Below are 27,257 nucleotides of genomic sequence, written 5' to 3'. Positions count from 1 at the left end.
GAACTCGGGCCAGATGTAGGATTTTTAGTTTTTATTCCTAAAAGGTACAAAACAAATTTTCAGAAAAAAGCTTTATAATTTAAATTTTATGGAGCCATTTTTATAATTTTATAAAATTTATAATGACGAAAAATTGTCAAATTGTTTTAGGAGGAGACGTGCCTCCATCGCCCTTACTAGCCGCACTTGTTCATGCATGACTATTATTATTATGTTCTTATGATTTTTTTTTTTTTTTTTCTGGAATTGACAAGGAAATATTGATTTTGCTGAATAGGCATGCAATTGTAGATGCGCTAGCAGAGTTTGGAGCTTCAATTTATATTAATATGTTTTCGCAATTCGCCAGCAAGACGTAGGAATGGAAAATCAGAGGTTTTACAGTTGCAGGATCTGTATGTGACTTGAAATTGTCATCTGAACGCGAGGAACTAATGAAATTCCCTTGTTTATCATCCATTTGGATATTGCTGTACTACCTTCCACAGTTCCACTCCTGTGTGTTTGCAAGCTGCAGCCTTCATCTTCAAATTCAAAAATATTTTCCGAGTGATTAAATTATAAAAGAAAAAACGAAATTTAGGAGATAAAAGATAGTAGATGTCAGAAGCTTTGTGTTAATAAAGTTGATGTCGATTGAGATGAAAGTATTTGGATAATTTTACTTATAGGTCAATTAATATTTGGTAATTTAAACTTATAAATGAAATAAAAATTCAAATTATTTAAATATATGAAGCTTCTTAATAAATAAAATTAATTAAACACTAAAAATCTAACAACTTCATAAAAAAATGTAAATCATTTAAAAAAATCCAAACAAAAACTAGTATTCTACTTAGCTCCTGGTTTTAAAAATCCAAAAAAACACTCTTACTTTTTTTGTCAAAAGAAGCAACTTAAATTGTCAAAAGAAGCCAACAGGCCAAATGACATCTGTGGCTGTGGCCTCTGCTTTTAACGGAAAGCTTAATATTTTGGGGACATACTATCTTTAGACATTCTTGAAAGCAGAAGATACTTTCGACATTTCTGTGCTTACCTGCAGCTTCATATATCTTCGGTCAGATTATTTGTGCTGATGGAGGTCATACAATTTCAGGTTATTGATCATGAACAAATTTTTAAAAGGACTTCCAAATATGTTGCTCAACTTTGAAACTTAGTAGGCCCAATGCCGAGAAATCTGGTTTTATTACAATCGAAGTCTTCTCTGCTTTTTAACTTTTCTTTTCAATTTCATAGCTACAATCTGAGATGGATTTACAATGCAAGAGCATTAATGTAAGCTCGAGCTCGAACACATATTATGTGATATAAGAAATTGGAGCTCTATCTATTCCGCAACATGAATAATTCAGCCCTCCCGAAAAGCATTTCTTGAAACAACAATGTATACTCGAATGGAATGCAATTTTGAGATTAAGGGTCCTTATTCACCAGCCGCAGCTGTGGAAAACAAGCAGACAGAGTCCCTTTCAACTTGGGTGCAAGTGCATTGTGACTTAAATGTAACAAGTGACTTATCAATAATTCATACATCATTATTGTGGGGTTCTTTCTGCAAAGAAATATGTAGAAAAAAAATTAAGACGTTTAATGAAATAAACTATTGAAAACAACTTTAAACGAGAGTGCCAATGCCATGTGTCATGAGTCATGACTCTCAATGACTTGCCACATTATAAGATTCTGCTAGCAAAAACGAGCTGCAAGCCGAAATTTTGAACACACACAAATTGTAATTCTGCTAAGTTCCATAGTATCAATGGCCAAGACAGTCATAGGTAGCGGTGGAGATAAGAGATGGTCTCTTGATGGAGCAACTGCCCTCGTCACTGGTGGAACTCATGGCATCGGGTTCGTTCATCTGCAACTACTTTCGTGCTTCTTCTTTTCCTTGACTTATGTTTTTTTTAGGTGGTACAATGATTTTTGTATATTACTCAGTGTTCTAAAAATCGGTTGACTCGGCCGAGTACTCGTTTTGACCCTCCTGACCGATCCGAGTTCCGAGTAATCGGAGGCAAAACCGATTTTTTGAAAAATCAGTCAAAACTCGGGTTGACTCCGAGTACTCGGTCAGACTCAAAGTTTGACCGGTAATTCTAACCTCAGTAAGCTCATTATACTGCTTAATCTGCAATGTAGACATATCTTAACATGTTAGTAAGCACTTTGCACAGAGCCTCAAATGATTTGAATTTTGGACATAGAGAACTTTGATCATAGTACAACATTGATTATAATTTCATCTAGGGTTCTCAATGGAGTTTATTAAAGTATGTACAATGACTCAATGAGTCAATGACCGGTAAATTAATTTTGGCCAATTATTATTTGTTTTGAATTTTTGGAGTTTTGATTCAAATTATTAAATTATATTATTATTAGGTTATTACTAATATAGTAATATAAATTTAAAGTACAAGAAAAATATATAAAAATTGATATCCGATTAGTTATCCGATTACTCATTCCGAGTACTCTCCGAGTTCCGAGTACTCTTTTTTCCCAAACCAAAACCGAGTCGACCCGATTTCCGATTTTTACAACCTTGATATTACTGCATCATTTTCACTGAATTTATATTTAAAATTTTGTTTTTATTGAATAGGCATGCAATTGTAGAGGAGCTAGCAGGGTTTGGAGCTTCAATTTATATATGTTCTCGCCTTCTCGGACCCAGAAAGACGTTGAGAAATGTCTAGAAGAATGGAAAATGAAAGGCTTTAAGGTTACAGGATCAGTTTGTGACTTAAAATCTCGGTCTCAACGTGAAGATCTAATGAAATCTGTGGCCTCAGCCTTCAGTGGAAAGCTCGACATTTTGGTAGAATATTTTTCTTTAGACATTCTTGAATTCTTGAAACGCTTATATGGCAAATGGTTACTTTGTGTAGGTTAACAATGCTGCAATAGTTTTGAGTAAGGAGAATGTAGATGTCACAGCAGAAGATATTTCCAACATAATGAGTATCAATTTTGAAGCGCCTTATCATCTGTCTCAACTCGCCCAACCGCTGCTCAAGGCATCAGAAGGGGGGAACATTGTGTTTATTTCCTCAGTTGCTGGACTTGTAGCTTTCCCTGGAAAATCAATTTATTCATCGTCAAAAGGTGAGTGCAGATTAGGTTCACTTCACATATTTGTAACTCCTGTGTGGTTTAATAATTGTTCAGTACTTCAATATTGTCGAAAACTGTAAAAATACAGGAGCAATCAACCAGCTGACCAAAAATTTGGCATGTGAATGGGCAAAGGACAATATTCGCGTTAATTGTGTTGCACCATGGGTTACCTTAACTCCGATGCTTGAGAAACTCCAAGTAATGATTCCACTTCAAACTTTGCTCGCTATTCTACGTGTTTCTTTGATAAAGAGCAAAACCAGTGGCATAATTCACATGTAATTTTTTTGTTCATTATGGTAGGATGAGACTCCAGGATTGGAAGAAAGTATCAATGCCATGGTTTCTCGGACTCCATTTCCCAGAGCCGCAGAGCCAACTGAAGTTTCGCCATTAGTTGTATTTCTCTGCCTACCTGCAGCTTCCTATATCACCGGTCAGATTATTTGTGTCGATGGAGGCCATACAGTTTCCGGTTATTAATCTGCTATTATGATAATAAATTGACAGAAAATCAGTACTGTCCAATTTTTCGGGGATATCATTCAGGAAACTCTCTGATGTTACAACATTCAATATCTCAATGCTTCTTCCTAGCCTATCAAATACGTAGAATATATTTTGTTATCAGATAATCGATCTCTCTTCATTCTGCAACATCCAATTTAGCCCTCGCGATAAGCCTGTTCTTGTGATAACAATGTGTAATACACTCAAAACGGCTCCTTTGTGACGATACTTCTATGTTTCTACCATAACTACCCTGCATAATGGCTGCAATGCAATTTGGAGATTTCTGCCAATTAAAATTGTTTCTATTAGGCCAAAACATTTATTTTCAACAGAAGTTCGGTACTTGTTTATAATCAGACGAGCATGCGGTTGGCTATAAGGTTGAAGATAAGATCTCAATGCTCATGATTTAAAGCACGAAAACGTGTTGGAAATCTTGACACATACATCAACATCAACAAACTAACATCAATGATTTGCCAGTGCCACATTATAAATCTGTGCTAAGTGGTTAAAGTATTGAACACGTAAAAGCTGTAAACCAGTTCAAGTTTGTTAAGGTTCATACTATCAATGGCCAAGACAATCACAGGCAGCGGTGGAGATAAAAGATGGTCTCTTGATGGAACAACGGCCCTGGTCACCGGAGGAACTCGTGGCATAGGGTTTGATCATCTACAACTACTATCATTTTCTGTTTTGTTCTGTTCTCGTGATCAGGTTTTCATTTCTGGTTTTTGAATCGCCAAGGAGTTTGTGTTCTTTTCGCGTCGTTTTGTCATTTTTTTAACACGAAAGATTCATTTCTGTAACTTATTGTCCTACCATGTTCTGATATTATGTCTCATAAGCTGATACGATGATGAAATTAATGACGGATCCTAAAAGGAGAGAGGACTCCCTAAATAATTTTTTTAATATTATATATATTCGTGTTAATTGTGTTGCACCATGGGTTACCAAAACTCCGATGCTTGAAAAACTCCAAGTAAGGTGTTTGCTCTTTGTTTATCATATACTCACGTACCCGTCTTGTTTTTGACATGTTTTGAATACTCGACCTCTGTACCAGGAGGTCATTGTTTTTTTTTAATTATAGACAATAGCAATGTCATTGTTTGGGTTCTTTTGTCTATGAATTTTGTAGGATGAGAGTTCAGAATTCCGGGAGAATGTTAATGTCATGGTTTCCCGGACTCCGTTTCCTAGGGCCGGAGAACAAAATGAAGTTTCAGCATCACTAGGGTTTCTGTGCTTGCCTGCAGCTTCGTATATCACTGGTCAGATTATTTGTGTTGATGGAGGCCATACAGTTTCCGGTTATTGATCAGCAATCTTTTATGTTATTATCAATGTAGGAGCATTAATTTGCCATTCGTGCCACTATAAATTGTGAGAATATTGGGGGTGGCAGGGATCGAACCCGAGTCCTCTGCCAACCTCGCTCTGATACTATGTCAAGGAACCAGTTACTCACCTCAAGGTGTTAGAGAATGTCCCTTTCTAGGAACTTATATTTTAACATTCCTTATTACTCCTATTCTCGATCCTTGTTTGTGTTGAAGTTTGTAGCTTGTGGTGGCAGAATCGTGTAATAAGTTTCACTGTTTCCATATCATAGGAATATGCTGGGGATTATCCCTAAGTAATTTGGTCATCATGATTTAGTTGGCTCATTTGAACCAAGTTTTGGTGATGTCCCGTCAGCAAGGTTGGGTGTCGACCATGACACTGTTAAACTGACAGGTGTCCAGTCAAACTTTTGATTTATCACCAAACAAGGAATGGTTGGAAAGCTATAGAGTTAATTGCAAGACACATTCTTTCAGTTCGAACCAATTGCACTTTATTACCTGCACTTTAGATGATTGCAGAATGCATCCCTATTTATTGCTGCTTAATAAACACATGCTTGTCCATACTGTAATAAAGGTGAACTGTGCCCTTAAGCCGGTGCATGGGAAAGACGGTCAATTGGTGCTGAGGAGTCAGGAGAAATATAGCTTGATCATTGACTAACTGTAACCTGTTGATTATGAATACAAGTCCTCTGAACAAACATAGTGTAAGTCAGCCAAAATCACAATAGAAGAAATTTCGCAAAACATAAACTTAATACTAAAATGTATGCTTTTACTGCGTGAAGTCAGAAAATGAAAATTGATTGATGAAGCATGAGAATTCATCAGTCCCTTATCTCGAGTTCAGGGACTTGAGCCGCTTTATAAAAGTCGGGTCCTTGTTCACCATTCACCACACGCACCCTATCACAAAAATCTGAAGGCATGCAGCCTAATGATAATGTTTGAAGGGAATTGAGGAATCTAAGTCCTTCTGGAAGCTCCTCCAACTTCGTACATTTAAAAATATACAAGGCTTGAAGATTGGACATGCTTCCTTCGTAAAGCCTCCATTGTACCATATTGGGAAGACACTGCAGTACAAGGCAGGAGAGCTTAGGGAAACCCTTGGCTGAGCAAACCATTTCCTCCCCATCAAATGCAAAAATTAAACATAGATCCCTCAACATTGGGAACTTCTCCAATACTGGCATTGGGTCTTCCAGTAGAAATGAACGCCGTAGGTCTAAGGTCGTGATATGAATTAAAGATGCATAAAAAACAGGAGTATTATCAAGTTGTTGCTGGCCAAATATTTGAACTAACTCTGGTATCTTGCCCCTTGTACTTAGTTCCTAAAGGTTATATTTATGATTCCAGAACAACTGTCTCCACATATCAGCACCATTTTCCGACACTAGATCATCTGTACTTATACTAATGTCCAAGTACTTGCCTGTATATGATGACAAGTATTTAATCATCTCTTCCATATCATTGTAACTACCATCCACATGCAGGCTTAGTTTCTGAAGACTGATTAATTTCGGTAGATCCTTGACCTCACACCAACTAGTATCAAAACGCTCCAGCGTCTCTAACTTACTCAACCCATCAAACCGTAGTTTCAAATTCTTCCCTAAGCTGCGAAGTTCATCGCATGCTGGTAAATACAGATGTCGCAGCCGTCCTAACTTGTTGAAAACATTCTTCGACAGACGTGGTGGACAATACACATAGAATGCTTGTAATTTGAGAGTTTGTAGTAGTTCCAACTTTTGCATGCCAGGAAACATCAGTAAATTACTTCCATTTAGACTCAGATACCGCAAGTGAGTTAGCCTGCCTAATACTTTTCCAAAATTAATATAGAAACGACGACCAGAGATAGGGGTGTAAATAAGCCGAGCCGAGCCGAACTCTAGAGTGCTCGTGTATCGTCTGTTAAAAAATTAGCGAACTCGAACTCGAACTCGAACTCGAGCTTGGATCAAGCCAAAAATACTGTTTGAGTATCGACTCATTAAGGAATAACTCTATTCATGAACGGCTCGCGAACCGCTCACGAACATGTCTCACGAGCTGTCTCACGAGCTTTTGCTCACAAACCGCTCATTAAGTTACGCTCACGAATGTGTCTCACAAATTTTTGCTCACCAACCGCTCATTAATTTTGTTCACGAGCTTGTTTAATAAACTTTGCTAACGAGCTAGCTTATGCTCATAAATTTATTTACGAGCTTGTTTGTTATTTAATTTAATTTAAAAAATTAAAATTCTAACAATATTTTAATTTATACTCTTAGGAATCATAAATTCATGATAAATCATCCATTAATAAAACTCCCACTAATAAAACTCCCACATCCACGAGCCAAGTTCACGAACTCATAATTCGAACTTGTTCGCGAACTCGAGTCGAACTCTACTGTGCTCAAGTTCAGCTCGTTTATAAAACGAACCTTAAAATTGTGCTCAAGATCGACTCGTTTATGGATCGAACCGAGGTCGAACCGAGCTTTTTTCGAACCGAACACCGAGCGGTTATCGAGCGTATCAGCTCATTTACAGCCCTAACCAGAGACACTTTCTATCTCACGATTAAATCTTTCCACAGCAAAAACTCTTAGTAACCTGAAGTTTGTAAAATGTGATCCTAGTATTGGCGGAAAATTAAAACTTGCAAACACTAAGACTGATCTGGCACGTCCTTGATTGTATTTGTTGACAAGAAAGGGATGATCTTTGACACTTCTATGTTCTTTTGCATCAGAAAAGACTGTTATTTGTCGCGTGGAAGAGGAAGTCTGTTTAAAAGATGCTGTATCTTCTACTTTTCCTAGATCAACCACTTTAAAGAAATCTTCCCCTTCAGCTAAGGACATAGATAGCTCTCTCATTAGGTCATGAAGCTGACAAGTTTTGATTTTCCTCTGCGAGTGTATGTTGTCTTCGTCTTCATATTTTGCTTGAACCATACTTTTATGGACCAATTCCCCCATATAGGATTCAGCGACTTGCATCAGCGTTTCTCCTCCTCTTCTGTCACTGGATAGTACCATCCCTTCCGCGATCCACAACTGACAAAGTGTCTCTGCTTCAACTTCTTCATCTTCAGCAAATTTACCCATATATAGAAAGCACAATTTCAGTTGAGTGGGCAAAGCTTTGTAACTCAAAACTAAAATTCCAAAGACTTCATGTCTATATATGAGCTTCTCCAAGACTTTTGCAATATAGACTATCATTGTATACCTTCTCCCACTCTATAAAAGTCGGTTTTGTTACAAGTATTCCGCCCAGAACAACTATAGCTAATGGAAGACCTGCACAATGTTTGAGCATTGCTCTTCCGAATTCCTCCATTTTTTTTATGTCTCTGCTATCTATCATGATTAACACACAGAAAAGATAAAGGGAAAATCCAATAAGATAACTCAGTTACACACTTGTGATCAGTAAAAGATACAAATTGCATATATTAATTATATATTCATAAATGTAGTGAAAACCGAACTATATATTTAAAAATTTAATTCATCATCAGCATAAATCATAATAGGTATCTTTTAAGAGTATCATAGAAAGTTCACATTATAACGAGGAGTGAATGGTCTGGTTTGTCTATGATATAAAAATGTTCCAAAACTAAGGTACTTACTTAGATGATCTCCTTTTGGAAATGCTTTCAACCGGAGTAGCGCCCAACTTTCTTCTGCATCAAGAACTTTTGGTTTGTGAACAAAGCATCTCGGGTTCACATGGTCAGCAAGATCTAGAATACGGCTTGTCAGCATTAATTTGCTTCTAGAAGTTTCAGTTGGAAAGGCCGCTTTTAATAAATCCCAAGCATCACTTGACCATATGTCATCAAGGACTACTAAACAATTTTTGGTTTGCTGAACTTGTAGCAGATTCTCAACTAGCCTGTCATATTCCATCTGAAGGATCTCCTCCTTCTTTTCATGGACAAGACTAATAAGAATCCGCTTGAGCACATGTTTCGCTTGCCACTTCTGTGATATAGATACCCAGGCTAACCTCGGAAAGTGTTTCTTGATGGTTTTATGATTGTATATTTTTTCAGCAAGAGTGGTCTTTCCCAGTCCGCCCATTCCACCAATGAAGATCACCGGGTAGGAATCATCACCTTCATTGACCAGATGCGCCACCAAGCTTTTAACATCCTCTTGGAATCCAACAAACAGTTTTGGCTCCACAACAGAAAAGGTGTGAAATCGCTTTAGCCTCCCCGGTTCTGATTCACTTGACGATGACCCGTGGCCTTCATTTTGTGTTGATTTAATATCATAATCACTAAAGCATCCGAAAAGGTTCTGTATCCGTTCCTGGATCTGTTTGATCCCCTTAATGAACTTGTGATGATAGAAATATTCATCAAAAGAACAAACAGATCTCTTAACTTTGTTTCTGAATCCTCCTTGAACTTTGCGCCTTTCACTTGACATAGCACTGAGTAGAAAAGTTTCAACAACATCTTCAGCATCATACACAAGATCACGTACTTGTGCAAGCAGATTTCCAACTCTCTCTTCACTGATTCTCGAATCAGCATCTCTTAAGAATGCCTTCATGCGCATGAGCTCGGTCACCACTTGTTGAATTTCATCTCTCACCACATTAAGAAATTGAGCTTCTTCAGTCAATAAATCAGTGAGCCTTCCCACTACCATCAACACAATTGCTTCAGCCATTTAAAGTTCTTTCCGTTCTTGTTTGTTTGACAGATAACTCAAATGTAGATATGTTATTGTAGTTAACTTAAACTTGAAAAATAATCTTTTATGCTGTTTAGTTTGTTAAGAGTAAATAATATCAAGTCACTATATGTGGCTCAAACACCATCTTATGTAATTGCAGCAATCATGAATGGACAAACTAATAGTAACCAAGGCCCCTCCATGACTGCGAAACTAATAATAAATTTCATACAGCGGGCCACAACACCTCTAATATCTCAAGGTCTAGGATAACTAGTCACTTAACATCCTATCACAGTATAGGCTCGTCATTTAACACTAATTTGCTCAACCTATTAAATCATAATTATACCTTTTTCCTGTGAAGTTGCCCAGAAATCAGAATATTTTCCTGTGGAATATCAAGATTTCTGTTTTGTGTATGGAATAATACACTTTACTATTTGTGGCAATCAATCTAAGGACCCCCTTGTTATTATTGGGAACTAGCTTCAGCATTATTAAGAAAAGCCATGGAAAACCCCTGCTCGATGCTACAAAATAAATTTGATTGTATTATAAGCCTTAAAAAAGTCTTGACTGCGAAAAATTGATAACAAAATCAAAATTCTAAAACAGTTGAAATTAAAACAATTACAAATTTTTGAAGATTAGTTCGAATTTGAAACTAACTCACTTCTTGCTAACTAAAAAAAATCTTATTTTTTTGCCTAATTTTAAACTATACGATATTGCATATAACATGTACAGAATCCATCTTCCGAACCATATGTATAATTTACGTGAGATTTCTTGACTACGCTAATTATATACTTCATCTAAAACTTTAGAACTTTAAGATGTTAGAAAATGATATCTGATGGGAAGTGAGACAAGAAGCACAAGAAGTTTGAACAAGAAAAATTGAGATTTACACAGTTCAAGCTTAATGTTTCAAATAAAGCTTAATTTGACTATTAAGGTTTCTATCTACAAAGTGTATAGTAAAAAGAAATATCCAAAGCATGAGAGTTCATCGATCATAATTGTGTGAACGGCCAAGTACTTACCTGAATATGGTGATAAGTATATATTTAATCATCTCTTCCCCATCACAACTAATATCTTTAACCTCACCGGCTCACACCATTAGTATCCAAGATAATTTCATATATTCTTCCTTAGCTTCCTCCTTCGATGGTAAAATTCTGATTTGTTGTTGCAAAAGTCCTAACGAATTTTTTTTTTAAAGATTTATTGTTTTTATATATATAGAATATAGATATTGTAAATGTCAAATGAGTAATGAATATAATACATGGGTTTGGCCACCACTCATAAGTCCATCTTCTGAGTTCCTGAGTTAACAATGCTGCAATAGCTAAAAGCCAGGAGACTGCAGATTCCACAGCAGAAGACATTTCCAACATAATGAGTATCAATTTTGAGGCGCCTTATCATCTGTGTCAACTCGCACAACCTCTGCTTAACGCGTCTGGAGTTGGGAACATTGTGTTCATTTCATCAATTGCTGGAGTTTTAGCAGTTGCAACCGGTAGAACGAACACCAATTTTATCCAAAAAAATCCAATATTTTTTCGGGTTTTCATCCATATTCCGCGTTAAAAATATGACAAAACGATGCGAAAAGAACACAAGCTCCTTGGCAATATAAAAACCAGAAACGAAAACCTGATCACGAGAACAGAAAAAAACAGAAAATAAAAGTAGTTGCAGATGATCAAACCCTATGCCACGAGTTCCTCCGGTGACTAGGCCGTTGTTCCATCAAGAGACCATCTTTTATCTCCACCGCTGCCTGTGATTGTCTTGGCCATTGATAGTATGAACCTTAACAAACTTGAACTGGTTTACAGCTTTTACGTGTTCAATATTTCAACCACTTAGCATAGAATTATAATGTGGCAAATCATTCAAGTTAGTTTGTTGATGTTGATGTTTGTGTCAATATTTCCAACACGTTTTCGTGCTTTAAATCATGAGCATTTAGATCTTATCTTCAACTTTAGCCAACCGCTTGCTCGTCTGATTGTAAACAAGTACCGAACTTCTGTTGAAAATAAATGTTTAGGCCGTATCTTCCCTAATAGAAACAATTTTAATCGGCAAAAATCTCCAAATTGCATTGCAGCCATTATGCAGGGTAGGTATGGTAGAAACATAGAAGTATCGTCACAAAGGAGCTGTTTTGAGTGTATTACACATTGTTATCACAAGAACAGGCTAATCGCTTTCTACGTATTCAATAGGCTAGAGCACATTGAAATATTACATGTTGTAACATCACAGAGTTTCCTGACTGATATCCCCGAAAAATTGGAGATCACTGATTTTCTGTCTACAAATTGTAGCCATTTATTATCATAATAACAGATCAATAACCGGAAATTGTATGGCCTCCATCGACACAAATAATCTGACCGGTGATATAGGAAGCTGCAGGTAAGCAGAGAAATACAACTAATGGTGAAACTTCAGTTTGCTCTGCGGCTCTGGGAAATGGAGTCCGAGAAACCATGGCATTGATACTTTCTTTCAATCCTGGAGTCTCATCCTACCAGATTGAACAAAAAATTACATGTGAAGTATGCCACTGGTTTTGCTCTTTATCAAAGAAACACGTAGAATAGCAGTAAAGTATGAAGTGGAATCATTACTTGGAGTTTCTGAAGCATCGGAGTTTTGGTAACCCATGGGGCAACACAATTAACGCGAATATTGTCCTTTGCCCATTCGCATGCCAAATTTTTGGTCAGCTGGTTGATTGCTCCTGTATTTTTACAGTTTTTTACAATTTTGAGGTACAATTAAACCACACAGGAGTTAAAAATATGTGAAGTGAACCTAATCTGTGCGCACCTTTTGACGATGAATAAATTGATTGCTGAGGGAAAGCTACAAGTCCACCAACGGAGGAAATAAACACAATGTTCCCCCCTTCTGATGCCTTGAGCAGCGGTTGGGCGAGTTGAGACAGATGATAAGGCGCTTCAAAATTGATACTCATTATGTTGGAAATATCTTCTGCTGTGACATCTGCAGTCTCCTTACTCATACCTATTGCAGCATTATTAACCTACACAAAGTAAATAACAATTTGCCATATAAGCGTTTCAAGAACTCAAGATTATCCGCCTCAAGCATCCAAGATGTCTAAAGAAAAATATTCTACCAAAATGTTGAGCTTTCCACTGAAGGCTGAGGCCACAGATTTCATTAGATCTTCACGTTGAGACCGAGATTTTAAGTCACAAACTGATCCTGTAACCTTAAAGCCTTTCATTTTCCATTCTTCTAGACATTTCTCAACGTCTTTCTGGGTCCGAGAACATATATAAATTGATGCTCCAAACCCTGCTAGCTCCTCTACAATTGCATGCCTATTCAGTAAAATCAAAATTTGAAAAATATATTCAGTAAAAATGATGAAGTAATATACAAAAATCATTGTACCACCCAAAAACACATAACTCAAGGAAAAGAAGAAGCACGAAAATAGTTGCAGATGAACGAACCCGATGCCATGAGTTCCACCAGTGACGAGGGCAGTTGCTCCATCGAGAGACCATCTTTTATCTCCACCGCTACCTATGACTGTCTTGGCCATTGATACTATGGAGCTTAGCAGAATTACAATTTGTATGTGTTTAATATTTCGACTTGCAGCTAGTTTATGCTAGCAGAATCTTTTAATGTGGCAATTCACTGAGAGTCCTCTCACTCCAATGGAGAGCCAAGAAGCGAGTCATGACTCATGACACATGGCATTGGCGCCCTCGTTTAAAGTTTTTTTCAATAGTTTATTTCATTAAACGTTTTTTTTTCCTACAAATTTCTTTGCAGAAAGTTGCCCACAATAATGATTTATGAATTATTGATAAGTCACTTATTACATTTAAGTCACAATGCACTTGCACCCTACATGAAAGTTCCTCTGTCTGCTTGTTTTCCACAGCTGCGGCTGGTGAACAAGGACCCTTAATCTCAACATTGCATTCCAGTATACTTTGTTGTTTCAAGAACAGGCTTTTCAGGAGGGCTGAATTATTCATGTTGCGAAATAGATAGAGCTCCAGTTTCTTATCGCACATAATATGTGTTCAAGCTTACATTAATGCTCTTGCATTGTAAATCCATCTCGGATTGTAGCTATTAAATTGAAAACGGAAGTTAAAAAAAGGTACAGAGATACCATGCTCGGGGGTATGAGTGTGCTAGTAGCCTAACCGGATTAGTCGAGGTGCGCGCAAGCTGGCCCGGACACCGGTTTAACAACAACAACAACAACAAAAGAAAAAAAAAAGGTACAGAGAAGACTTCGATTGTTATAAAACCAAATTTCTCGGCATTCGGCCTATTTCAAATTCAAGCTCAAAGTTAAGCAACATATTTGGAAGCCCTTTTAAAAATTTGTTCATGATAATTAGTGATCAATAACCTGAAATTGTATGACCTCCATTAACACAAATAATCTGACTGGTGATATATGAAGCTGCAGGTAAGCACAGAAATGTCAAAAGTATCTTCTTCAGTGTATTCTGTCGTTGCCTTGTGGAGTTATAGCTATTGCAGCATTATTCACCTAAGCAAAATAATTAGTTTGTCATGTAAGCTTGTTAAAATAATCCACCTGAGGCAATGTTCAAGAATGTCTATATGTTCCCAAACTATTAAGCTTTCCGTTAAAAGCTGAGGCCACAGATGTAAAGTAGGTAAGCTTTTGTTTTACATTTAAGTTGAAAAAAAGAAGTTGAAAGCCAAGTTAGTGCCTATCTGGGAAACGCTGCTTCGGACTTTTTTCGATAAGAAGACGGTATCTACTTTTCTTTGACCCGTTTGTGTAATAAACCAAAAGCACTTATAAGAAACCGAGAATGTTAACTTTTGTTTCAAGAATTCTACTTCTTTTCCAAACAGTATAATCACTCGTAAGTCTTAATTTACTTCTTATTTCTGGTCTGATTCTTTACTTTAAGCAATAAACACTTTTTTTAAATTTATCCAAACGGCCTCTTGGACTTCCTAACTTCTCAATTCTTCTGCAAAAGCTCAAGAAAAGTTGGTATTACTGTTTTATCCAAACAGTCATCAAAATGTAGAAGTTGTTTTTTCATGGAAAAGAAGCTCTGCTTCTCAATGCCAAACACGATATAGCATGCCTAGTGCCTACCCGGTGAATGGCTGCAAAGCATTGGGGACACCAGCCCTAGCTGCGCAAAACAAGCATACAAAGCAATGGCCGGGTTCCTTGATCTGTGGCTAGATATAACAGTGTCCCTTCATACATCACAGGTAAATTGGGTCAGTTTGATTGACTGATTATATTTTAGCTATATACCCCTCTTATAACGGTACCGATGTGGACAACTCCTAACATTTCCAACATAATGTTTATTAATTTTGAAGCAGTGTCAACTCGCACAACCGCTTCTTGAGGCCCGCGGAGTTGGAAACATCGTGTTTATATCAGCAGTTGACGGAGTTCTAGCTTTGCCCGAGGTTTCTATCTATTCATCGCCGAAAGGTGTGGATACCTCTGTGTGTAACAGACTTGTGACAGTATACTTGGGAATGTATACTACTTCATAAGCATAAGTTTACTCAGAATATTTATAGTATTTCTATGATTTTATCGCGCAGGAGCGATCCACCAAGTGACCAAGAATTCGGCATAACAATAGGATTCGTATTATACTTCATACTCTAGTCAGTAATTTATCCTATATATGAACAATAGCAACGTCATTCTTTACGGTCATTTTTTTCCTATGATCACTATGGGATGAGAGTCCTGAATTCCGAGAGACTATAATATCTCGGTTTCTCGGACTCAGTTTCCTCGGGCCGGAGAACAAAATGAAGTTTTGGCATTAGTAGCATTTATGTGCTTACTGGCAGCTTCATATATAGTCAGATTATTTGTGAATGATCATAAATTTACCGTATTTAAATCATTAAGCGGTCATATAAAGACAGATGTTACTTTCAATAGAATACATCTCTGATTATAACATACCTGCCCTACAGAATGGCGGCAGTGCAATGGAGATTGTGGCCGATGAGGGTCCTTGTCCAGCAGCCCCAGCTCAGCAAGCATTCAGAGTCCCCAGTACCTTGGCTGCATTGTAGCTTGGTAAAAAGTGAAATATTTCTCTGTTTGCTTAAACTTCTGGGGAGTACTATCAAGTAATAAGTAATAACTCGATCACTATGACTCTGATTCTACAAATACTTGATGGACCAATCTACAATGTGGCAGGTACCGATTAGAGACCAGCCAAATACTCAACTGAATGTATTCTATAATAGATATAAAAAAACACGTAACAACTTAATATTCAGGGGAAAAGATGATAAAAGACTTACTCGTCATCTCCGCATCACATTTAACCTGTCCATATGATATCACTATCATTGATTTCGAGTATAAACAGAACATATCCGGGGAAACTTATTATCCCCGGGTTCAAGCACACTTCCCCTCATCCCCTGGTCATATAAGCCGGAACCCCTAATGCCTAAACTATGTGCAAATTGTCTGAATTTCTTGACCTTATCGAGCAAAAATGCCATAATCAATGTGAGCAGTTCATAGCTTTTAACTGTTTACGAGTTCTGCAGATTAAGGCACTTTCAAAAACTATGAGTTGTATACTCTTCCTAGTCTTAATAACAAAAATACTGCATAATGATATAAATTGATTTACCGGAAAGTATTGTAAAAGGAAGGAGAAGTCAACATAGTAATGGGAAGGAAATCTTTCTAATGAATGCAAGAAATACAGAACAGTTGTGCTAGCAAGAAATCAGCATTAGATTGATTGTTTTATTCTGTTTTCCAATAATTTGCCTATAATGTAGGGTCTTGTCTTTTGGTGTAGTCAGCTTATATGTAGCCTATATAAAGGCCTTGAAGGGGAGTGAATGAATACAATTTTTATCTCTGAAAATAAGTCTAACGAAGGCTCTGTCTAGGACGAGTCTTGCTGAGAACCCTTCAGTATAGCTAATACACAGAAAGATTCTCTTGTATCTAGACCTGTGACTAGATCTTACGCTAAGGCCCATAACACATAACTAGTACTATTTTTTAAGTAATGCATCCTATTCAAGTCACAGCATGTACTAGCTATCTTAGTGCCTGCTTATTAGTTACACAAAGAGAGAGACAGGAGTTAAGGCCGAATCTTATGGAAATGGGCATTTTGGATCTCATGGCTTGAGTTGGTCTGCAGCAAATGACGCAATAAGTTCAACAATGCTTATCCAAAAATAAAGGCAAGCTCGGGTGTTTAATATATTACGGAGGAATATCCAGATCGTAAGAAACAAAGAGTACATGAACAGCAATACCATAATGTAAATACCAAGGTCAACAGGTTGGCTAACCCCGGCAGAATTTCACGCTATTCTGCATAGTAATCTATTGTTGTCACAAGGATAAGTTTTAGATTATTGCTTATTCTTCTGAAGTGTGAAGCTGAATATATTTTTGTCATTCAGATAATAACATAAAATCACAGAATTAACCGGAAGAAGCAGATAGAAGCATCATTTCAATAAGAAATTTTATATAGTTTACCCACGAAACAAAACAGAAAATGTCAAATTCTAAGAACATGAGATACCTCTATATCAGTTTTGCAAGAAATAACTGGGCACTTAAATGCAAAGCTATAACAAAAGCTGAAGCAGCATACGTTTGACGAAGAAGAAACAAGGGGATGAGTAAGAGCATCAAATACATCCAAAATTGCAGCAATAGTGGTCCAGGAACTAGTCAACTTAATAAAATATATACATGACAAAGAGACAAAATTCATAAGGATAAGATGTAAATTAGAGAATAGGACACACAGTGGCACAATGTATACCGTGGGATGGTAAACTAATCATGATTCATATTGATGCCAAAATCCAAAACATTACATGTGAAGATACAGCAATAAGTAGCCAAGTAGTGAAGGCCAGAGCAATGGAAAGGTCAAATCTAGCGCAGGGGATATGCAAATGAGGCTTGCAAAAATCGAAGTCTTTCGCATACAAAACTGCGACCCCTGCCGATGAGCATGCAGCTGCAAGTGATAATGTAGCAGTCACCTGCATTTTCTGAATTAATAAGGGTACATACATATTTTAAATGCCAACTGAAAATCGTGAAAGAACATTGTGCCACTAAGATGTACTTAAGACAAAGTAGGCAAGAGCTAAGGAGACATACTAACAACATCCATGGAAACTCATCAAAACATATAGGGAAGTAAAAGGAACTCCTTACGATAAGCTACATACCCAATCACCGACAACAAAAAGGCTGATTAGGACTGGATTTTGAAGGTCTTTCTTTATCTTTAAAGCATAAACATCGAGGCACGCGAGTCCAAAACTCCATAAGACTTGAAGCCCCATCGATGCAATCAAATAACTGTGACAAAAGAAATTCTGTCAGAAAGCAAAGAGCTTGATGATTACAGGGAGTATATCTGCAGTGCCAATATAGAAAAACTCTGAGAATGTTAAAAGAAATGAAAAGAGCAGCCAGACAAAAAACAGTAGACACAAAATGGCGGTGAATGCTTTAACAGATGCAACAAACCAGTACTGATGCTAAATACGGTAGATAGCTCGAATTAATTTCCTGACACATCACTAGCTCTTTCCCCATAGACCTAAAAGCAGCCTGTTAGCAGGCCCCAGACTTAACATTTTCTTCGAACATCTTTAATGGAATAAAACAATAGGCCCCTGAAATCTACAATAAGAAAATATTTGGGGGACTTACGCTGTAGTGTAGACCAGATACTTATCCCAGAGAGTTGCTTGTTCACAAGCTTGTGGCCAGAAACAACTAAACAAGTACTCATTCTTTTCTTTTCTTTTTGCTAAATGATTAAAGTACTCGTTCCTTTTGTGACATAAATATAATATCATTTTGTCTTTTAAAGTCGATCAAATGCATCTTAACCTTGATGTGGCATTACATCATTTCAAGTAAAACAAGTATAATATTATAAAGTTTGTTTAAGAAACTACTAGACCACAAAACATTTATTATAATTCAAAATATGTCGTGGACGCTCCACCATGACCAGATGCAAAATTTATAAATCTAAACACAGTAAGCGCTATTGCAGTTGTTTTGTAAATATTTAAAGTTGGCATGCATGTTACTCTACAATTCTTAATAAGCTTGATGCTCTAAGATTCTTATGAATATCAGTATCAACACTAAAGAATAGGAACAACATTACTAGAATACATAAATTTTTCATTTAAATGAGTCAAGAACCAATTTTCAAAGTTTTATGCTTTTCTGAATAGACAAACAGTTGCCAAGCACTGACTAATTCAAAGAACATATCTACAAGATACTCCATGACCTAGGTTATCACTATACATCTTTTACTAGAAGATACCAATCTTTTTATGTCAAAAATATCAACAAATAGCTCGTGAATAGCAAAATATTAAAGAACATCCTTGTAAGCAACCTCGTATTTGATATAACTAACATGAATAAGATACTATTACATATAAAATTGAAGCATGGAAACACATACTTCAAGACATCTAATTCTAGAAATCCATTTGTGACTAGAGCAAAGAAATGTTTACAATTAACACTTCACAATTCAGCCAAGTGCTTGTTCAGTAACAAGAGCACATTTAGAAACACACTTAGACTCAAGTTCGATGAAAAGGCCAATTGTTGGCCTTCGTCGAATTAGCTAATTGTATCATCTAAAATGCAGTAATTTCAAACTAATCAACAAATACATGCTTGTACACAAATTGCTGTCAATGTAAAGGTACTAAAGGCTGTTCTTCTCTTATAGTAAGATCACTAGAAAATCTAATCACAAAAACATCCTCTCCACTCACCGGAGTATGATAAGGTCTGCATATAAAATAAACTATATACTTGGATATAGTTTTTGAATAGATTATCCAAAAATTGTTAAAAAAAACTCTACCTGCATTCAACCAAAACAACCTCGAAAACCATCAATATATATGAACATTAAATCAGGGTACCATCTTGCATACACATTCAAATCATAAATTACACATAAACTAGATAATCAGATAAAACCAATGAAATACAAAGCCCAAATACAAAAATGTACCAGAAGGCAGTGTAGCCAGAGAAGCCTCTAGCAGAAACCATCACTCCAATAGAAGCAGCAGCACACAAAAACTGACCAATCCTCAACACTAGACCACTCACCATTCCAGGACTCCCAATCAACCTCTTCATTTCTTATCTGAAAAGCCACCAAAATACAAACAAAATCCTACCAAAATCTCAATATTCACACATCTCAAAAGGCTAAAATCAATACATTCATATAATCTACAAGTCTATGCAGACATGCACAACAAAACCCCAAAGATGAGTTCTTGAAAAAGTGGGATCTGGGTGGTTTTTGAGTGAGATTTGATGATACAAAATGACCCTTTACCAAAAAACCAATTGGGTTAATGAAAAACCCAAAAAGATGAGTTCTTGATGAGTTTTAATTTGACTGCATTATCAAGTACAGTAAGAGTGTTTAACGGTAACGGAGGCTTTGGTTTACCTTTTTTTAGCTGTGGACCTTTTCCGACAATAGCTTGTACAATGTCTGACGTGGATATAACATTTATGTTAATTAATAGACTTGTTTCCGAACATAATATTATGACGTGGGATTAGTAAAGTTTATGTAAATCATTGAGAACATTCGAGGTCCATTATTTTTTTTTAGTTGCAACTACTTTTTATACAAGCAAACAAGAGGCATTGGATTAGGTATTTAATGAATAGAGTGTACTTCTAATTTCTAATATCGTGAAAAATAATCCATACAAATAAATTTTATTTATGTTTATTATTATCACCGTTGTACAAAGTAATTAACTAATATCCTGTGTATATGTTATAATTTTCATTCAAAAATATCGTTAAATAAATTATAATACGGATAAAATGTTACACACAAAATGGAGAGGTAATTAAATTGTTATATATTTTTGAAATTTAAAATTTTAAACAAAATCATTGATTCATAGAATAATTTGAGTTAAGTTTCTCATGAAAATGGTAAACCAAAGACTAGCAACTAATTTTCTTCAAGAAAGCTCAACTCTTTCAACTAAAATATCATGTAAAATTAAATATACATTTATGTTCATCATTATTATCGTTGCAATTATTGTATAATACAAGTGAATAATTATTTCATAAAATAGCTGATTTCTATAAGATAATGCATTTTCAAATAAATTTTATAATATTCAAATTTCTTAAATAAATAGGTCGGACGTTAAATTTAGTATAAAAAATTATATCAATATATTTTAATTTTACTAAAATTAAGATTCAAATTTTTTAATAATATATTAAAATAAATTTTTGGGCTTTTTTTATTAATAATCATGTTTTCAATCTTATTTCCAAAAATACTACCTTATCCAATCTTATTTTCAAAAATACTACCTTCTCTAAAATATTTTCAAATATATATGGAGAACCATTTTATATGGAGTGTCATGGAGAACCCCCTCTCCATTAATCTAGACCTTTAGATAAAAAAAATTAAAATATTATTTACATATGATTAGATATAGCTGTTATCTCTCTCTCCTCTCTCTTCTCTCTCGCGCTCTTGCCTCTCTCTCATCTCTCTCGCGATATCTCTTTGGAAACAGTTGTTCTTGGTCTCTCTGTAGTTTAAACCACTGCCACATGATGTCTTCAACAAATCAAGCTCAATCATCCACAAATCAAGCTCAGATTTGTGATAATATCGATTTAACCAGTTCATTAGGTTCAATATATCTCTCTTGAATTTGATTTTGTTACACTTACACTTATCTCTCTATGTCTCTATTGATTTTGATTTGTTATATGTTGAATTGTAAGTTTTATTGTTCATGTGATATGTTTTAGTTTCGTATTAATTTTGTCTGGTTCTGTTGTAGAATCAAATCAATTCGATTTTTACTTTTAAGTTTTGAACTGTTTTGTTCCTTCTCTCCTACTCTGTTGTTTTTGTTAAATGCTGAATTTTAAGTTTTATTATTCATATCATATTGTCTTAGTTTTAAGTTGTATTTTTTTGCTGGTCTTGTTCTAGAATCAAATCAGTCTGTTTTAATTTTTAGTTTTTAGGTGTTCTGTTGCTTTGGTTCTAATGTGGAATCTTTTTTTATAAATAATGCAGTTTGAGATTATTCTTTAAATTTTGATTCTGTTACAGAATCAAGATAGTGAATTTATTAAAATTCTGAATTCTGAATAGTTTTGTATCATAGGTTTGGTTCTCCAGTAGTATCTTTTCTAACGGAGTTCTAATTAGAACTAACATGTCTGGCTGGAAAGTATTTATGCTTCTGTTGTGGAATCAAGCCATTGCCCTTCATCATGATTTGGTAATTATGCTTTGCAGACTTGTACATAGTAGAAATATAAACATGCAATTAATTTATACTACAGTTTTAAGATATCTATATTATGATACATTTGTAGAATCAAGGCATTAATTTGTGGTTGTTGTTTAGTGTTGTGATTAGTGTTCTTGATTTGTAGAATCTAAATCGGAATGCAATGTCCATGAAAATAGAAACAGCTAGCCATATATTACATTTCTAGACCGCCCTTGAAACTGTGAGTGGCCACATTTCAGAATAGAATGTCATTTTATACAAAGTGTGGAATCCTAGAGATAAAATGGAACATATTCGAAAGGAAGAGTTGTAAATCGAGAAACCAAAAAATCTGAAATACATACATAAAATATTTGATAAGAAAGTACAATATATAAAAATGAGCCCCTTGAGAGGTCCAGTAGCATCCAAGGGGCAGAGTTGAGTAACACTGGAGGGATTGCAGTATTTATATAAAATGGCAAGGCCTAAATAAGAAAAAGGAGGCTGCACACAATTACCTTTTGTTTAAATTGGTAATATACTGTTGAAAATTATCCGTCGAACTAAGTAAAATCTTATTTATATTTTCAAGTTTAATGATTATTTGCAGAGGATGCTAGCTTGAAAGGTTATAGCAATGCAAGTAAACCATCAAATGAGATGAACAATAACAATGCCAATGTCAGTTTTGCCAGTCTGAACTAAGATCTAGATGGAGACCCTACTACCTGTCCGATTCTAGAAGGCTCATAAAATCCCAATGAAGCTATCATGTACATTTCTAGGGCCTGTGGTGCAAAGGATACAGACCAGACGAGAAATGCAAATATTGAAGTGGAAAGCAATCTAAAAGAAAATGCCCATATAAATGAGAGAAATAGGCGCGATGACCGACCTTGCAACTTTGATAGATCAAGAAAATTTGAACGAAGAGGAGAAAACATGCAGCTAAACAGGCAAGGTCCTGGTCCTAATAACATGGGAGGAGGGCCACCAGGCATGGGAGGCCAACATAACATGGGAGGCAAGATCGATCAAAGTTTCTTTTTCTACAGGAGAGTTTCACAGAGTACGTTACAGGGTCGTCATTCCCCTATGAAAGATAAAGAAAGTCAATGAGAGCAAAAATATAGAGCCACCTTCAAGGAAGTACATGCGGATAGTTACTAGAGATGATTTTGAATTTTGGTTTATGGGACTCTAAAATTATGGAAGAACGATCATATCTATTCAGAATGCACTCTCTCATTCACAATGAATTGAACTCGGATGAAGATATCAGCATAATGTGTTTTACCATTGAATCTCTGATGCAACTGGAATTACATTGAGCTATGTAGTTAGTAGTACGCTAGTACTATCGTAGCCTAGGGTGTACATATTTTGTTTTAGAATTCATTTGCCTTGATGAATATATTTTCTGGTAAATGAAGTTGTCCAAACTTGTTTATATAATGTGTTTCACCATGATTCAGTTGTTATGATTCATTGTCTTTTGTATTTTGATATCACGCAATTCTTAATGTCATATGTACTCTGTTAGCCGGGAATGACAAGGTATGGCACGTCTTCTGCTCTCCATTTCCTACTTTCATGTGATTATATTGATAGATTTAATTTGTAGTAACCAAAGAGTTATGTAACAGTTAGTATGTAAGGTATGCATCTTAGTCTCGTCATATCCTACACTGATACTTTCTGCCTCTTATCTGCATAATAAGATTCTTTAAGTGCACCAAACCTTTGTGTGCACACTAATATATATTTCTGCTAAATCGTAATTAAACATTTAACAAGCTCGTTAACTGCTGATGAGCTCCTGATGACCTCATCAGGAGCTCATATATTACCAAACTCCTGATGATGCTAAATTGGTAATCCACATAGAAAAAATATGCTAACTTTGCAAGGAAATTCTAAAAGAAATTTGTAAGAAATTTTGCCCACAAGAAGTTTTACTTTTATAGACAAACTGAATATCATAGATCTGCGAATGAAGTAGCTCACAACTCATTTTATTTCAGATACACAGGAGTGGATTGATACTGCTCCTAACTTTATGTTAGATGCTTTGAGTTTTGATTCTATATAATGAAAGCAAGTACTTTATTTCAAAAAAAAAAGAGAGCATCACTTTCGTTCTGTTATAGAACCACATTTAACTTAGCAGTTCTGCCATGGAACCAAATTGGTACTATTTGTTGCTTAAATTGTAATGCTAATATATTTAAGCTACATTTTTAGTATGATAATATTTTTTAATTTTATTCTAATGCAGAAAGAAATTAATACATTCACGATTTGCTCTTCTCAATTACAAGCTACTAATGTAAGAATACGCTGCTTGATTCCACTATAGAACCAAATTAACAGATAAGCATTTGTAATGTTGTGTTTTGCTTCTATAGTAGAAACAAATTAATTTATAATATTGTTTTCGCTTCTATAATAGAACCAAGTTAGATTTTTTATAAGTCAATGGCCTGCTGTATGAAAGGCCAAAACATAATACTGTTTTAAAACAAGGAAGTTAGAAATATGATAAATAAAAATTTTGCTTTGATATCATATTATTTGATCCAAAATGAAAGGCTAATATACTAGAGCCTATTCAATTTCTTGCTACTTATCGATAAGAATTTATCATTTTAGAACAGAGCACAAGGTATTTAGTTAGGAAAGAATAGACACACTGAAACTCCGATGAGGAACAGGAGCTCCAAACAATGTTGTTGGAAAACCGCCTAGATATAAGTTAAGACATGGGAATATACTTAAGAGTAACGCATTTATTTCGAACAGAAAATATAGTCTGGATATGTGTAAATCCATAAAGGCAGAATGCCATATTTAAATAGGACTACATTGATGCCCCAGAAGACCAATTGCCTGTAACTGGTGAGTATATTCCCTTCCAAAGTCCAGATGAGCATAGCTTGTGATTATGTTATGAGATTTCCATATACACGTTGAGGACGCATCCCTCTTCTGTTGATGGGGGTTCCACAATTGTAGGCTTTTGAGATTTATGCTCAGCTGGCACGTCTTCTGGGGTCCCATTTTGTGATGCCTCCATCATATCACCTGAGGACAATGACTTCCAAAGACCGTGTTGCCCTGATATACTCATCATTGCTGCATGTTCTGGATAGGCGGGAAAGCTCATCATCTGTGCCTGGCAAAAAAGGAGATTTCGTTTACAATAACTCGACGTAAAAAATACCTATATGTTTCTCCAAACAACAATATACAAGAAATCAACCATAACAACCATAGTAAGAATCGATTCTCGAGCATTTATAACACCTTACACTGGTTATCGACCATAACACGACTGATAGGCGTTCGAACAATGCAGAACAGAAAACAAAATATGACTCTACTCTACGGCCACTATCCAACATTATTTGGTTCAACATTATTCAATAAACTAAACATTTATGTCCTTGGCGCATCAACTCCAATTGTCTTATGCGATGCCTTTAAGTGTAGGTGTTCCCAAGTGGATTATTTTGTACACAGAGAATACAGTTTCCCTGTATTAGTCTTTGACAAAGCCTTCTATCAATAAGTTATCTATTGTTATCAGCCTAAAAAGTTCATAAAAGTTGATGTTACTAATTCAACATAGCCTCCTTTTTACATTCACTACTAAAGAACAATTATATTGAGGTTTTGACCAGGGAGTAAGCATGAGGATTAGTACCTCTATTTTGAAAAATCTTCATTTGTATATAATGTGAACAATGAACCACAAGTCAAAATTAGTGAGATATAACTGCTCAAGCAATCGGTACCCACATCATCAACACATACATTTACTATAGAACCAAATCTGAACTTGAAAATACTAAATATATTCTAACAAAGAATCAAAATTAAATAAATTAATAGTTTACCTGAATCATTAAATATTTTATCACAGAAACAAAATCCAAGGAATCAGAAACATGTATAGATTGATTATAGAAACCAAATCTATATATAAGATTCTATTATACAACCACTACTCCACATTATTCGGTTCCTAGCAAAAAAGAAGTCTGTTAGGCCGAATAAACTCACTATATATAATAATATAGTGAACACAATCCAAGACAAACACAAGAATAAGAGAATAACTCAATAAACTCTTATTCACAAAACTCAGTAGTTTACAAATAATCTCTTAGTGATTTATACTTTATCACTAAGAGCTGCTAGGTTACACGAATAATATTCAATTGATAACTCGTCTAGAGTAAACCCTAAGCTGTGTTTATATACACAGTTACATGATATCTACTGATTGATTTATGATAATCTGTTTCCTAAAATAATCTAATCAGTAGCTATCTTTCTGCTTCCCTGATCTGTACAATCTCTCTTGATCTTTATCTTCCTTACTTAGTCAGATATGCTCCTGAAAATCAGCCGCCTGCAAACTCTGATCATCGCTTAAACTCTGATCCAGCTGTCAGTCGCTAAACTCTGATTTCCAGCTAAACTCTGATATTTGCTTCTGCACACTAAACAAGTTAGATACCTGTGACATCATCAAATATGTAACAATCTCCCCCAACTTGTACATTAGACAGAATGAACAAGTTCTATATATTTACTGATGATGTCAAAAACAATCAAGAACAAATGCAAGAAATAATTAATCTGCATAAATGAATCATAACTTACAGATTGAGCAGAACTAATTACAACTTACAGATCACAGCAGAACTAATTATCCAATCAGTCTATACCCATAGCTCTCCTTAACAAACTTGGTAATCAGATCTTCTTCAATTTGTTTCAGAGTTTGTATCATTTGAGCTTTGACAGTCTTCAACTCTTCATCTTCATCTCCTGTCTGGTATATGGCTGATCTCAAAGCATTAGCCTTGCTTCTCTTCATAGCTTCTCCCAACTGAATTGCTCCTGGTCTTTCAGCTTCATTATTATAACCCAGAATTCTGGTTCCAGCAATAGTCTCCATAACAGAGCTATTTTTCTCCATATCAATCTCTGAACCATTTTCCAAGATTATCTTAGGTACATATTCAGCATCAGAACTTATCCCATAGAATCTTCTTTTCTCTTGGATAGTTCTCTTCATTCTGTCAGACCATCTTCTGGATGCTTCATTCTTTATCTCAAGCATATAGTG

General features: G+C 35.5%; 3 protein-coding genes and 1 pseudogene across 4 annotated transcripts; 1 reads left to right on the top strand and 3 right to left on the bottom strand.

The window, feature by feature from the left end:
- The first annotated feature begins 1,548 nt into the window (after positions 1-1,548).
- Positions 1,549-3,731, top strand: LOC108199397 (tropinone reductase homolog; annotated as a pseudogene).
- A 3,570-nt stretch (positions 3,732-7,301) lies between these two features.
- LOC108199396 (putative disease resistance protein At1g50180) lies at positions 7,302-11,756 on the bottom strand. 2 transcript variants are annotated; one of them, XM_064082478.1, is made up of 3 exons: positions 8,647-11,756; positions 8,241-8,371; positions 7,862-8,097 (listed from the first exon to the last, which is right to left on the bottom strand). In XM_064082478.1, the coding sequence occupies exons 1-3, from the start codon at positions 9,698-9,700 to the stop codon at positions 8,008-8,010; spliced, it is 1,275 nt and encodes a 424-aa protein (XP_063938548.1). In that variant the 5' UTR covers positions 9,701-11,756; the 3' UTR covers positions 7,862-8,007. The 2 variants fall into 2 exon arrangements, with proteins under 2 accessions (XP_017222686.1, XP_063938548.1); XM_017367197.2 differs by lacking the exon at positions 8,241-8,371 and having other exon boundaries at positions 7,302-8,097.
- A 117-nt stretch (positions 11,757-11,873) lies between these two features.
- LOC108199399 (tropinone reductase homolog) lies at positions 11,874-17,325 on the bottom strand. The gene is made up of 5 exons (XM_017367198.2): positions 13,222-17,325; positions 12,879-13,086; positions 12,566-12,782; positions 12,364-12,476; positions 11,874-12,260 (listed from the first exon to the last, which is right to left on the bottom strand). The coding sequence occupies exons 1-5, from the start codon at positions 13,311-13,313 to the stop codon at positions 12,081-12,083; spliced, it is 810 nt and encodes a 269-aa protein (XP_017222687.1). The 5' UTR covers positions 13,314-17,325; the 3' UTR covers positions 11,874-12,080.
- A 134-nt stretch (positions 17,326-17,459) lies between these two features.
- On the bottom strand, positions 17,460-20,424 carry LOC108199400 (CASP-like protein 5B2). Its single transcript, XM_064082479.1, has 4 exons — positions 20,287-20,424; positions 19,834-19,971; positions 17,999-18,131; positions 17,460-17,806 (listed from the first exon to the last, which is right to left on the bottom strand). The coding sequence occupies exons 2-4, from the start codon at positions 19,962-19,964 to the stop codon at positions 17,606-17,608; spliced, it is 465 nt and encodes a 154-aa protein (XP_063938549.1). The 5' UTR covers positions 19,965-19,971; positions 20,287-20,424; the 3' UTR covers positions 17,460-17,605.
- Positions 20,425-27,257: the final 6,833 nt, after the last annotated feature.

The sequence above is a fragment of the Daucus carota genome, chromosome 8 (assembly GCF_001625215.2).
Source record: "Daucus carota subsp. sativus chromosome 8, DH1 v3.0, whole genome shotgun sequence".
In the NCBI taxonomy this organism is placed as follows: Eukaryota; Viridiplantae; Streptophyta; class Magnoliopsida; order Apiales; family Apiaceae; genus Daucus; species Daucus carota.
This window is presented reverse-complemented; position numbering and strand designations above follow the sequence as displayed.